Source organism: Sebastes umbrosus, chromosome 18 (assembly GCF_015220745.1).
Source record: "Sebastes umbrosus isolate fSebUmb1 chromosome 18, fSebUmb1.pri, whole genome shotgun sequence".
Classification (NCBI taxonomy): Eukaryota; Metazoa; Chordata; class Actinopteri; order Perciformes; family Sebastidae; genus Sebastes; species Sebastes umbrosus.
Genome location: NC_051286.1, coordinates 9,684,836 through 9,697,755, shown reverse-complemented (window position 1 = coordinate 9,697,755; position 12,920 = coordinate 9,684,836). Strand labels below are relative to the sequence as shown.

General features: G+C 41.8%; 1 protein-coding gene across 1 annotated transcript in view; it reads right to left on the bottom strand.

Moving 5' to 3' along the window:
• afdna (afadin, adherens junction formation factor a) overlaps positions 1–12,920 on the bottom strand; it is a 102,258-nt gene that overhangs the window by 14,367 nt on the left and 74,971 nt on the right. The window contains 12 exon segments of the mRNA XM_037751373.1: positions 2,128–2,307; positions 2,409–2,623; positions 2,825–3,075; positions 3,339–3,741; positions 4,635–4,782; positions 4,993–5,088; positions 5,090–5,191; positions 5,370–5,461; positions 6,238–6,438; positions 8,429–8,547; positions 11,132–11,205; positions 11,302–11,367. Of these exon segments, the coding sequence (XP_037607301.1) occupies positions 2,128–2,307; positions 2,409–2,623; positions 2,825–3,075; positions 3,339–3,741; positions 4,635–4,782; positions 4,993–5,088; positions 5,090–5,191; positions 5,370–5,461; positions 6,238–6,438; positions 8,429–8,547; positions 11,132–11,205; positions 11,302–11,367 (1,947 nt within the window).

Genomic DNA, 12,920 nt, shown 5'->3' with positions numbered 1-12,920 from the left:
AAGCTGCAGATTCACTCGCCGTCCCCCCCAGCAGTTGTTTTGAGTGGACAAAGAGATGGACAGCTTCCCCCAGCCAAACAACATCAAGCGTCCCAGGACGGCCTCTCCACGATTGGCTGCTCTTTAGCATCATCACGGCACAAGTCCTGCCTCCAACCCCCAAACCCCAATGACACAACGACAGTAGTCCAGATGGGTGGGGAGAAACGGAGAGGAAACACGGGCAGGTGGGCAGCCCACACAGAAAACAGGAAGTGATGTAAGGGCAGGGAGAGGACACTCGTCATTAACAGGAAGAACATACCAAGTCTAGAACAGAGATAGCTGGGACAGCATTCTGCTGCTGAAGAAGAAGAAGACAATAGAGTGTGAGAGAGGGGGGGCAGATAGGGAGGGAGGGAGGGAGGAAAAGGAAAATACCCAAATACTGAAAAGGAGGTGTGGACGAGATATCAATACAACTAAGTTAGAAAAAGAGGAGGAAGAGGTAGGAGAAACTGAGGAGTAAAAAGGGAGGGAGGAGGAGGACATACAGTAAAGAAGTGAAAACATTGTTTTTCTCCACTGAGCCGTTTAGTGGCTGTTCAAGAGCTCCTAAATCCACCACCATCCAAATCCACATAATCACAGCACCACCTAACCACTTCTAAAATATAACTCGTAGATTTGTTTATATATACAAAATTTGGAACAAATATGTATTGAATTTGAATAGTAAGAACAAATATTCATTAGTTTAGTTAATTAATGTTTTTTTAATTAAGTCATGTGACTTTTTTCCTCCCACTACTTCACCATGTACTCTTCCTAAAGTTTCTACATTTTGTTTTCGAAATTAAGTGCCATTCTGGCATTGTGTACGTTTGGTTTTTGCACCTTATTGATAATCTTTACAGTTTATATTTTGTTTTATTTGCACTCTATTTGCACTGCAACAATTTCCCTCGGGATAAATAGTTTTATGTGATCATAACATGATGAAGAGTAACCTGTTAAGGGGCCCCGGGATAACTTTTCACCCTAATTTGTATCAGATTACCGGGATTTAATTAAACATAATACATACATACCAAACCAACCACAACACACAATCACACACTCAGTCACACCCTCACAGATTCAACACCCTCAAACAGAAAGCTGCATCCACCAGCACCTTCCCACATTCATCACAGCAGTCACTGCACAAGAATTAATAAAGTATGTCAACCAATTTGAGGAAGCACCAGGAATCTGCCTAAAACATTTTTGTATATCTGATGGACATTTTAGTGCTAGATTAGTGAGCATAAAGGCTGCTGTCATGATAACCATGATAACTACAGTATCATCAGCATGTTTAGATGCTTTATGGCTTCAGCTCTTCCACCTTTCTACCTCGGCATTATCCTATTATTTAATCGAATAATCAAGTCATCAAAAATCCATTTAGGGTGAACCTTGTTGAAATGGGGCCAGTAACAGTATGATCATGGTTCATTCTTCTGTGCAACACGGCATATATGCTGCATTTGCATTATATGGGAAAGATGCAAGATACAGGTAACGTAAAGTCCACTTTGAACTAGTTGTGACACAAGTTGTGTCTTTTCACAGCAGGACGCAGCTGTTTGCTATAAATCATGACCTCCTGAGTGTAGGAACCGAAACCTACAGGAAATGTAAATCACGACATGTTCGAACACACTACCTGTGTTACTAAAAGTCACACTTATATCCACATGATGTGAATGCAGCATTAACAACTTCCTCACCTGCCTGCCCGAACCTCCCCGTCCACCCCTTCAGCCAATCAGATTTAAGCAGCTCAGCATGGCAAAGCGATGACAGAAGCATGTTGCAGATGCACATTGCAGGACATTCATAGTGGGAGAGCCAGAGAGGAATCCATTTCCTCTTCTAGTATTTGAAAGCTGGCTCTGTTTTCTCCCCCCCATCAGCCTGATTTCCTGTGGCTCGCCCTTCCTCGTGTGCTGAACTACAGATTTGTTTCTAAACTGTGAGCTGATTTGTTACATGAAGTCAGAATATTTTAAGCCTTTGTACATGATACGATTTCCTGTCCTCGCCGATCTTCCAGTCTCTCTATCCTTTCCCATCCCGCCACCACCACCACTCCCGTCTCACCCTGGCTCTCTTCTCTGCCTCCAGCCTCTGCATGATCATCATGGTGTCCACGTCCTCGTCATCCTCCTCCTCCTCGTCCTCGTCGCTATGCTTGGACTCCTGCAGTCGTTTCTGGAATTGCCACTCCAGCATCAGCTTCCTCAAGCGGTCGCTCTCCTCCGCCGTTCGCTCCGGTTTCGACTGAAAAAACAAAGTACGATCAGAACTGGATTTGGTTGCACCAGCTATTTGTAAATCAATCACTAAGTCCTCCCTCTGAATGAAGCTTAATTCGTGCCTACCTGGAGCTCCTGGATCTCCTTGTCCAGCAGGTCGACGATGTGAAGCTGCTGCTGTTTCTCAGCCTTTTCACGGGCGTCTCGTTTCCAGGGATCTGGAGACAGACTGTCGCTGGACGTTAGCTCCTCCTTACTGATGGTGATGTATTGCAGGTCTCGCCTCTCGATGGTCCGTGGCTGCTGCTGCGGTAACAGCTCCCTGATCACTGTGTCCATGCCTGCGTCACATTTTATTTATTATTCAAATATGGTGTTAATTTGCATATAAAACAGTCTGGAAGTCACTATTTTTGAGATAAGACATTAAAGGGCGGGTCCATTATTTTCTGAGGTTTTTATATCATTCTGTAGCTGAACCGAAACAGAACGCAGATGGACCCGCTCTTTAAATGTAAGAAGTTTTGATTTGAATGTGTTACCAGGGTTGGAGGCACTGGCGGGGGGAGGAACCGCTGACCGCGGCAGGGTGGCCAGCTTCTCCGGTCTGGATGGGGGCAGCTGGGGCTGAGGCTGTGGGGGGAGGTAGGGCTGGGGAGGGGTCACAGAGGGCAGAGGGGGCTGGTGGTGAGGAGGAGGCATGGATCCTCCGTTGTTGTGAGGTTGGACGGGCATGACGGGGTTGGCCCGGATCTGACCCAGCTTCCTCTCCTGCTCTCTCCTCTTCCTCTCCCTGGGAAAGCATCATCATTATTGTTAGCAATTAATATGATCAACATCGTAAATTTTTGTGTGCGGACAACCTTTCCTATTCCTTTATATACTGCCTATTATAATCTGCTGTTTTTCTGGTTCTAAATTCATATATTTGTTGCACCTGTTGCTTTTTTTTAATGTTTTTTTGTAAACAGCCTACAGTTAAATTAAATGTTTAACATTAAACATTTCGATAAATCTAATAAAACATGAATAAAAAACAAACTAAAGGAACCATACCTCTCTTCCTCCAGCCGAGCTTTCTCCTTCTCATACCAACGTTGTTGTTCCTCTCGTTTCTTGCGGTCCGCAGCCTGCTGGGCTGTTACGGGATTGACGGCAGCAGGAGGTGGCGGGAGTGGTAGCTCAGGTTGGGGTTCATAGGCGTCGTAGGCGTCAGGGTAAGGAGCCGGTGGTGGGGGCGGAGGAGGGGGCAGGTCGGAGCGGGATGGCGTCTGGGCCGAATGCGGCGGCGCAGCATGGGGGGCGTTGGGTGTCTTCCATCGGCCCGGCCCGGTCTTCTGGTTCGGGGTCTTGTTGGAGGAGGAGGAGGAGGCTGAGAAGTTGAGATGCTCCTGGCTGGACGTGGATGACTCCAATGAGGAGGACACCTGGGGCTGAGGGGCCCAGTGGTCAGGACCTCCTACACCCACAGACATAGAAACACAGTCAGTGATCATCTGGAATTCTTCTTTGTTCGTCAGAATGCGTTGCTCCATTTGTGACCTCAGCACTTTTATTGTAAATCTGTGATTTGGTCATGTAGTATTCCCTGCGCAAACTTTAGGGGAACCTATAGAACCTAGTTTACCTGTTATACAGCAGTGAGTTGAATCATTAAACGTATTTTTGTGATCCCACAAATGTCTGAAACCTGTCTGTGGAAACTTTGGATTCAAACGTTTTGCTGCAGGTAAACATTTTACCCTCCTGTGCAGAAAGAGGTCTTTCGTGGGATCACAAAAATAACTTTGAAGATGTAACCTGCTGCTGGAAAACAGGCAAAAAATGCTACAGTATGTGACCAAATCATGGAGTAATGTACGTAGTGCTGTGGTAATAAATGATGCTAGGGTCCATGATGAAGGGAGACAACGGTTTGAAGGTAATATTCCCATCAGATATGAGGATTGGTGTTTTTTTTCTCAGTTTTCTTCACCAGTCTGACCTCAGCACTCAAGGTTTCCATGTAGCATTATATTTAGAGCAACTTAACCCACTAGAGAGGTAAAAGATTTAATGAGCTGTCAATCTGAACTAATGAAGGTCAACTGACCACAAACATCATAACAAAATGAACTGACAAAATGAAGTGACAGACGGGATTTCTCATTTTACAGATTAAGGGGCAAATGTCACCATTCGTTGCTTTGTCATTTTGATGAAATATTGAGTATTACATAAACAGTAATATATAATTTGATTGCATTTTAGAGGAACATCTGGATGCTGAAAAGCTGTTACATAATCTGGCAGTTGATACACTATCAGGTGCTACAGTCCTCTTCTCTGAGGTCTGTTTTTTTCTCTTCTTACCCGGTGGACCTCGCTGGTAGTCCATATCTCTGTGTTGGTAGTCCAGCTCCCGGAGCTGGTAGTCCTGCTGGTAGTGCTGCTGCATGCGTTCGTCTGGCCTCAGACTTCCTGGTGGAGGGTACAACTCCTCCTGGGAGTGGTTAATCCGCTGGGAAGAGATTGAAAACATCCCAGTAAGAGATGAGAGAAGGTGAACAGACAATGAAAGGGGAAATGAGAAAAGGGTATATGCCTGTTACTTTCAGATAGGACATGTATAAAATGTCCTGATGCTCCCAGAGAAGTTACTGAATGATTAACTAAAACATTTATGATCCTATTTTAGTTATTCTCTGATAATAAAGCTGGTGTCTGGTACCTGCATGCTGTTGCTGTGGATGTTATCGACCACAGGGAGGCGTTCTCTGTCCTCCATGCCCTGCCAGTGCTGGGGGGGGCCCCTGCCCAGGACCGACAACCCGGTCCTGGCTCTTCGAGGCCGGGATGGTGAAGTACTCCCTGGGGTAGGTCTGGGTGGGGATGGGGTAGGCCTCTGGACGGGGAGGGGAGGGCTCATCCTGATGAAACAAAAGAAAAAAATTACTGTGTGGAAAGAAAATATTTGGGACACCTTCTCGATACTCAACAGGCAACATATGATTTCTCATCTCTGTTCTAGATACTGAGCGTCCTCATCTAGTCTGGTGACACATTCCACATAAAGACGCCACAGGCTTCAATCCCACAGTTACTTACGTCTGCACACAGGTTGCCGGTGGAGACGGAGGTGATCTTAGTGCCAGGTCCTCCGGGGTAAACCACTTTTCCTGCAGGACTCTGGCCCTGATCTGATGACGGTGCAGGAGAGATTTTTCATTTTATTACAGTTAGAAGCATTCACCAACAATGCAATGCAGTTAAGCTATGAAGTAGGGATGCAAAGGAGTTGTTGAGAAATCCCAAACTACAAAAATGGTGTCTGAAAGTGGTTTCTGAGGTTGTTTTTTAAGACTTTTGCAGACAGTGTTATACCATGTGTTTCCATATCAGGGTGGAGTACTCAAAGAATAACATCAGTATATTTCCATTGCTGCCCATGCCAAGTTTAAATCCACTGACTTTTTATTTTTAACCACATATACTTTCCATATTTTTTTTTTACTAGTCATTTTCATAAAGAGTTTCTGCTTAATTTACTGCCTAAATTAGGTGGAAATGTTACGGACACATGATGACATGTAACATGTTATTAAACTCATGTCACAACGCCATCTTCATGATGAATAAATAAACTTTTGGTTTATTATGAAAGAGGTCAAATGCATTTAAATGTGTATTTTAGCCATACGGCAGTTAAAAAAACAAAAATCTGAAATATTATTATTTTTCTCAAATATTCACTTGACATTTTGACATTCAGGCGGAGAAGGGAAAATACAGAATTAAAGTGGTAAAATTAACTGGGTACAATACTAAAAGCTGGATTTAAAGCCACTTCATGATGCGCTGTATGTGGTGAAAAAGTCTTGAATAAAGATTCAAGCAGAAGATAAACTAGACAACTTCATGTAGTTCAAGTGTACAAAAAAAAAAAGATAAAATCCTGTCAAGTAGGAGGGCTTACTGGCTACGTTGGGGCTGGAGCGGTGGTCGGCTCGGTTCTTCAGAAGTCGTTCTTCACCACTCATCTTCTTTGGTTCGGGGTAAGAATCCCAGCCGGCCTGCGGGCTCTCCGGAGAGCCGTTCTGCACCGAGTTGTTGTACAACTCAAAGCCTTCGCTCTTTGGTCGCAGCTTCCCGTTCTTGTCACGGCCTCGGTCTGATGCTGAAGAGATGAAGGGAACATATTTCTCAGGGCAATGATGCAAGTGTAAACAACCCAGTTTGTGAATCATGTTGATGAGGGAAACTTTCCTTCTCATCCAACCTAACACTTCTCCACGCCATAGTCCCTCAATAGAATTTGTATTAGTCAGTTTAGTATGTCATTTACTTAATTTTGTACATGTCACTGAGTATTAAATCTCTAAGACACAATTTGAGTTATTAGCTAGCAGTTTAAACTTCTGAATTTGTTGTTTCAGTAGTTGAGCTTTTCTATCACTTACTTATCCAGAAATATTTGCTAGGGTTATTTTGGAAATGTGACCACTGTTGACATCAAATCATTTTGCCGTTTGGGAGATTAAGAAGTGATTAAGTGACGTTAAGATGGGGACTCTAGTTTGATTCCTATTTGCTCACATAATGTAGGTAAAACATTTAGCTGGATATTCGTATTTGTATAAAGGCTTCAGTTCCCCGTCGGAAACAGCCGCAAGGTAAACCGTCAAAATGTTCTAAATATAGTGTTTACTTAAACAGCAGTACATCGCTTTGCTCCCGTGCTGGCACTCCTGTCTGTTTCTTCAAACTGGGGGCGTGCCGACCGTCTTCTACTGTAGGTAATACACCGACTATGGATTAGTACCTCATACAACCCCAATTAAAAAGCACCCAAACTATCCCTTTAATTCATTTCCCTTCTATGTATCTAGATTTGCTTCCTGAGTCTGTGAGAATCTACACTTTGACTTGTCCAGTTTCCTATCATTAGCTTTACTAAAGAATGACCGGCGTCCTTCACAGCCTGGTGGTTAACTTTCACTGTCTGCAATGGAAAACACACTGTGGTCGAGGGAATTTCAGGAGGAGAAACACCCGTTTAGCGTCATCCTGGACCGCTGGCCAGAAGACTTCCTTAATGAATCTCGGGTCACATTCCAGCAGACAAAGACCAGCACACAGCCAGACAACCCAGTAAACTCTACGCCATGTGTGTGTATGTGTGTGTGGACACACATGCAGCTTGTCTCAGACACACACAAACACACATATCTGGCTGTGGCCACAAACACTCATTATATCCTTCAGTCTGCAAGCTTTTTTTTTTATAGCGCTCCAGAGAAGACAACAAGGACACACTGTCTGGACCAGTCTGCTTCTCCTCTTTCATCCACAACACCAAATCACTGCCATTAACTAACGGTGGAGAGACAATAGTCCATTCATTACAACTATTAAACAGCACAAATCTGCAGCCAAACTTACGACTGTGTGTGATCTTTTTAAATGGCTCTTAATTTAAGACTTTAATAATGTTATTGATTGTTCAAGGATGTGAAAAACAGCAGAAATACATATTGTACTTCCACTGTTCTGTATCAAAAGTGGACCTGTAGATTCATTATTGACTAATTACTTACTATTTTTGGATTAATTGGTTAATTGTTTGAGTTATTAAACGTCCAAAAATAGAGAAAATGCACATCACAATTACTTAGAGCACAAGTTGAAGTATTTAAATTAACTAACTAATAGTCTACAATCGAAAATATTCCATTGATAAATTATATAAAAAAAGAGAAAATCAGCAAATCCTCACACTGGAGAAGCTGGAAACAAAGAATGATCGACATTCTCGCTTGAAAAATGACGCAAAAAGACGCATCAAAATTGTTGCAGATTAATTTTCTATCAATCGAATATTCGATAAATTAAACTGTTTAAGCTCTGCAAATGACATAACAATCACATAAAAGATAAAGTTCTTCAATATCATGAGGAAAAACAGACAAATTAATAATAAAAAAATCTGATTTAATTGCAATAATTTAGTTGGTTAAGCCTATCTAATGTTTTTTTAGACTCGATGGAACCTTTAAAAATATGAAACATGATGCCAGTAGTGAGTTTGAAGTGTAAAAGAAACTGTAAATAAGCCCCAACTTTTTTACAACTCCCTCTAAACATTTTGCATGCATAAATGTGCTCACCTCTTGGCATCATGGGGCTGGGCTGGTTGAGGAGGGTAGCCAGTCCGTGGTAAATGGCTCCCTGCTTGGCAACCTCCAGAGTTACAACTGAGCCTGTTCTCGTCATCAGCTCTGCTGCCCTGAACGCAGAGAGAGAGGAGAGAGAGAGGAAAGAGAGAGAGCATGAACATGAAACTCACAACTTCAAGGGATGTGACATACTTAAACTGTTCTCTGTGGAGTAGGCATTAAATTGATATAATACACATCAATATTTAAATCTCCCGTTTAGCTGCAATGAGCTTTTTTAAGCTCGGCCTTTTAAGTGATCAGAAGATTATGTCCTTGGTACACTGTGCTCCGTACTCTTTGATAATACTGTGCTGACGTATCACATGCAGTGGTGGAAGAAGTAGAGGAGAATGGGGTTCTTACTTTAATTTGAATGCCTCAAAAACGGTATCCTTGATAGATTCCCCTTTAATTCATTTAAAGTGTAAAGGAAGCTTAAAGTCTCAGGTAGGAAAGGAGTGACCTTACTCTCCTGAAGCGTATTCTGTTCAAAAGATGTGGACTATCAAGTACGTCTTGTGCACTTGTGACAACTGTCACACATTAAGGTTGGTTGTCCCTATGTTTATTTTAAAAGGGGAAAAACATAAATTTAAATGCAACAACCAAACACACCTCCAGTTACATGTGAAAACCAACCCCGAACCAGATTGTGACAAGCCTAGCTAATTTAAACTATAGCTCTCCCTTCATACTTCTTAATGGTGATAACTGGACCCGTTGTGTAAAAGCCTCGGAGAGAAATACAGAAGAGCTGAATATTTACATTTTGACATGAAGAACACTTTAAGTCCTCTCACCTCGGTGTCAAGTGTCTTACTCCTGAAATGACCCTGTAGGTGACCTCTGACCCCAATGCTGAAAATTTCAGTACCAACATTTTCTAATCTAATCTAATGAATGCGACAACCAACCCCGTTCTCCCTACTCAGATCTTTTACTTAATGTTATAATCTTGAAGATTTTCACTGCTCCTTTAAGTAAAAGTAGAAAACTATTAGCATCAAAATATACTTAAAATACCAAAAGTAAAAGTCTTCATTATGCAGAATGGTCCATTTCAGAATCATATATATTACATTTACTTTATCTGCTGGGTTCCTCACTGCAGAAGATGTTTATAACTATTGAATATATGACACTGTATCCACCACTTAAAAGGTCTGTAATTTTCCAAACATAAGTATTAAGATGCTTTGATACTGATGTGACAGATTAGGGCTGCAACTAACATGTATTTTCAGATAGATAAATGTGTGATTAATTTGCGGTTAATCGTGATTAGTTATGGACAATCATGTGATTAATCGCAATTAAAAATGTTAATCGCCTGACAGCCCTAAAAAGTAGGATTAATTGTGCAGCCCTAGTAGTATGAGTGCACTACTTACAAACTTACATCTTTTAGTCGTTATGGGAAAACACACTTTGTCTACTGGCTTCCCAACAGGCAGAAAAATGAACTGTAAGACCTAATATGAACCACAGGAGGGGGGGATTATATCTGTCATTGCCAGAGACTTACTTCACTCTAATTTGTGTGTGTGTGTGTGTGTGTGTGTGTGTGTGTGTGTGTGTGTGTGTGTGTGTGTGTGTGTGTGTGTGTGACACAGCAGGATTGTACCCAGAGTACCCATGTTATTTTCTGTAGCAGCCACATGTGCACAGGGCTTTAACCAAATCCTATAAATAGTTGAAGGGCACATCACACAAGGTAATGAACCATGTGTGTGTTTGATGGAACTCAGGGAATGTATCATCAACAACTGCTGTGCAGAACCGGCTCTAAACAAACCCACATTTGGAAATATTGCAGGATTTAACATAAACCAGACGAGAAAGGCTGCAAATCATACTTAATCTTAACCTGTTGGGAGTCACCTGCAGGAGAGGAGAAGACCACGGGATGATATCATGATCATCAGATTATGAAATGGCCTGATACAATAAATCCCTCCCACCTGCAACCTGCACGCTAAAGCAATTTAACAAATGATTTGTAAATCCAGTTTGACACAGAGTAAGCACCAGAACTGAACACCAAGCCTGTACATGCTGAGGGGAGAGAGGAATAACTGGATTAATCTGAGCGGGGCGTTAGCCACCGTCGAGCGCTTCGCTGATGTTTCCAAAACATACACACCCTTTTTCTGCTTGTGTTCTCCAGAGGACAAAATGGGATGCAATGCAAGAACCTCAAGATGTGTCAACCCTGAGGTTTCCCCCTAAATGTGATTACTATCTGACGTCACTTCGACATAACATATTACTTTCCAAATGTTTTCAATTCTCAAAATAGAAATTGAGTTTCGTCATCAGCGTGACCATAAATGCGTCAATACTGTGCGGTAGGTGGTTGAGCAGCATTTAAAGAGGAAAACACCATGTGCACCCACTTCTCCTCCCTGTTGTTGTTTTTATAAAGATGTCATGAAGGTTTAATTATAATTCACACGTGTCATCTGGAATTTTCCCCATTTCTAATTGTGCAAATGAAAATCAGCACAAGAAGACAATTAGGTGGCATCGCATTACATGATTTATCAGAACTGAATCCGTTCATTTTTTTCTTCCAACAAATTGATGCTTCCAAAGATAACATTTAAAAAAACAAACTGAAAAATATCAGTACTAAATGGACCCAATCTTTACCTCTCTTGTGATAGGCCTACCAGACTGCGTCCATCCACGCTCAACAACTGGTCACCTGCAGCCAGACGACCGTCCTGTATAAACAAACACACGCATACCACAGAATGAGTCACTGTGTGTTTTTCCTCATACTTTTCTGTGATGGTTCCAGTTTCTGTGTGTACACTAACCACATCAGCAGCTCCTCCTTTGACAACAGACTTGATGTAGATGCCCAGCTTCTCCTGACCGGCACCCTACAGAGAGAGAGAGACAAAGAGACACACAGATTAACCAATGAGCCAACAAAAAGAAATGACACACATCTTAAGAAAACATATAAGACAAAAAAAAGGTCTGAGGCCAGTGTGAGTCTCTGGACAAAGTGAATGAGTATAGAGACTACAATATATCAACCCAAAAACGCCCAAATCCCAAACAGATGTGGAGCAGTGGGAACAGAAATTAGCATCATGTAGAAGTCATTATGGAAGACAATCATTTCTGCATATTAGAGCTGCAAAGATTACTTTATTAGTTGTAAACTATTAAATTAAATCGCTAGAGTTGTTCCAATACCGATATCAGTATTGGAAATGCGTCCGATACTGCACAAAATTCAGGATCGGGTATCAGCGAGTACGCCAGGCTATGCACCGATTCAATACCATAATTTATTAACCCAGGAAAAAAATCAACTTGTTTAACTGTAAATCAATTCGTCAACGTCATCTTGGGAAACACCGATCAACATTTTTCACAACTAATCTATAAATTTAAAGAAAAAAGATCAACAGAGTAATCAAGAATAAAAAAGTAATTGTTAGTTAGTTGCAGCCCTAATGCATATGGGACGTTCACAGGGCTCCAAAGGAAAAATGTTAATGTAAGAATCATTGGTCATCTCTTGCTTTATTTGACAATGTTTACAACATGCTCCATAATGTTTAGGACCACACGGATATACTTGATCTCAAAAGTCTGTCTCTGCAGCCAGATGGGAATTTAAAGCACCTAATTGGACATAGTGACCATCTCAAGACATAACTGGTTGATACAGAAACACTAGTAACATCCAGCAGCTCTGACTGAACACCCAGGAACTTAAAAACACACATTTTACACGCAGCCATTCAAGATTGTTGACACAGAGCCGCTTTTATCTGAGGTAACAAGTTCACCAACATGTCAAACTGAAACTTTTACAGTATGGAGCTCCAGCAAACGCATTCACACGTATTCGTATCTTCCCTTCTCCTGCTTATATTCTAGCTTTCTTTTGCTGTATTCCAGTAATATTTGCTGTTGAAACAATCAAATCTCCCCACAGGAATCTGTTTATTTTATGTCATAATATTTTCTTTAAGGCAAATCCTTTCTTTACCAAGAAGCAACAGAGCAACAAAGAACAGAAATACAGATAAAAAGGGGAGTATGTGTGTGGATTTCTTGTGAAATGGGGAGGTGATGGTGGTTTGCAGTGCAGCAAAGTGCTGGCATGTTATCAGACGCATCACACGCTTTCTTTACCATCTTGACATGTTTATCTTCAGAGTTTGTGCAACAGTAGAACCAGAAACCAGACAAATATGTTCTTACTAAAGACACTCTGCTTCTACTTTTAAAGCAGATTTAAGGAGCTGCAGTATGAAGCTTATACAGAAAACACCACAGGATCATGAGGCACACTCACTCACACCTAGACATTAAGAATCGCAGCATGTCTATAAACTGGCTCATAAAACTGTGGAGTGGATTAAAAACACTCCTAATTGCTGCCATTCGTCGGACCTGGCAACGTGGCACGGTG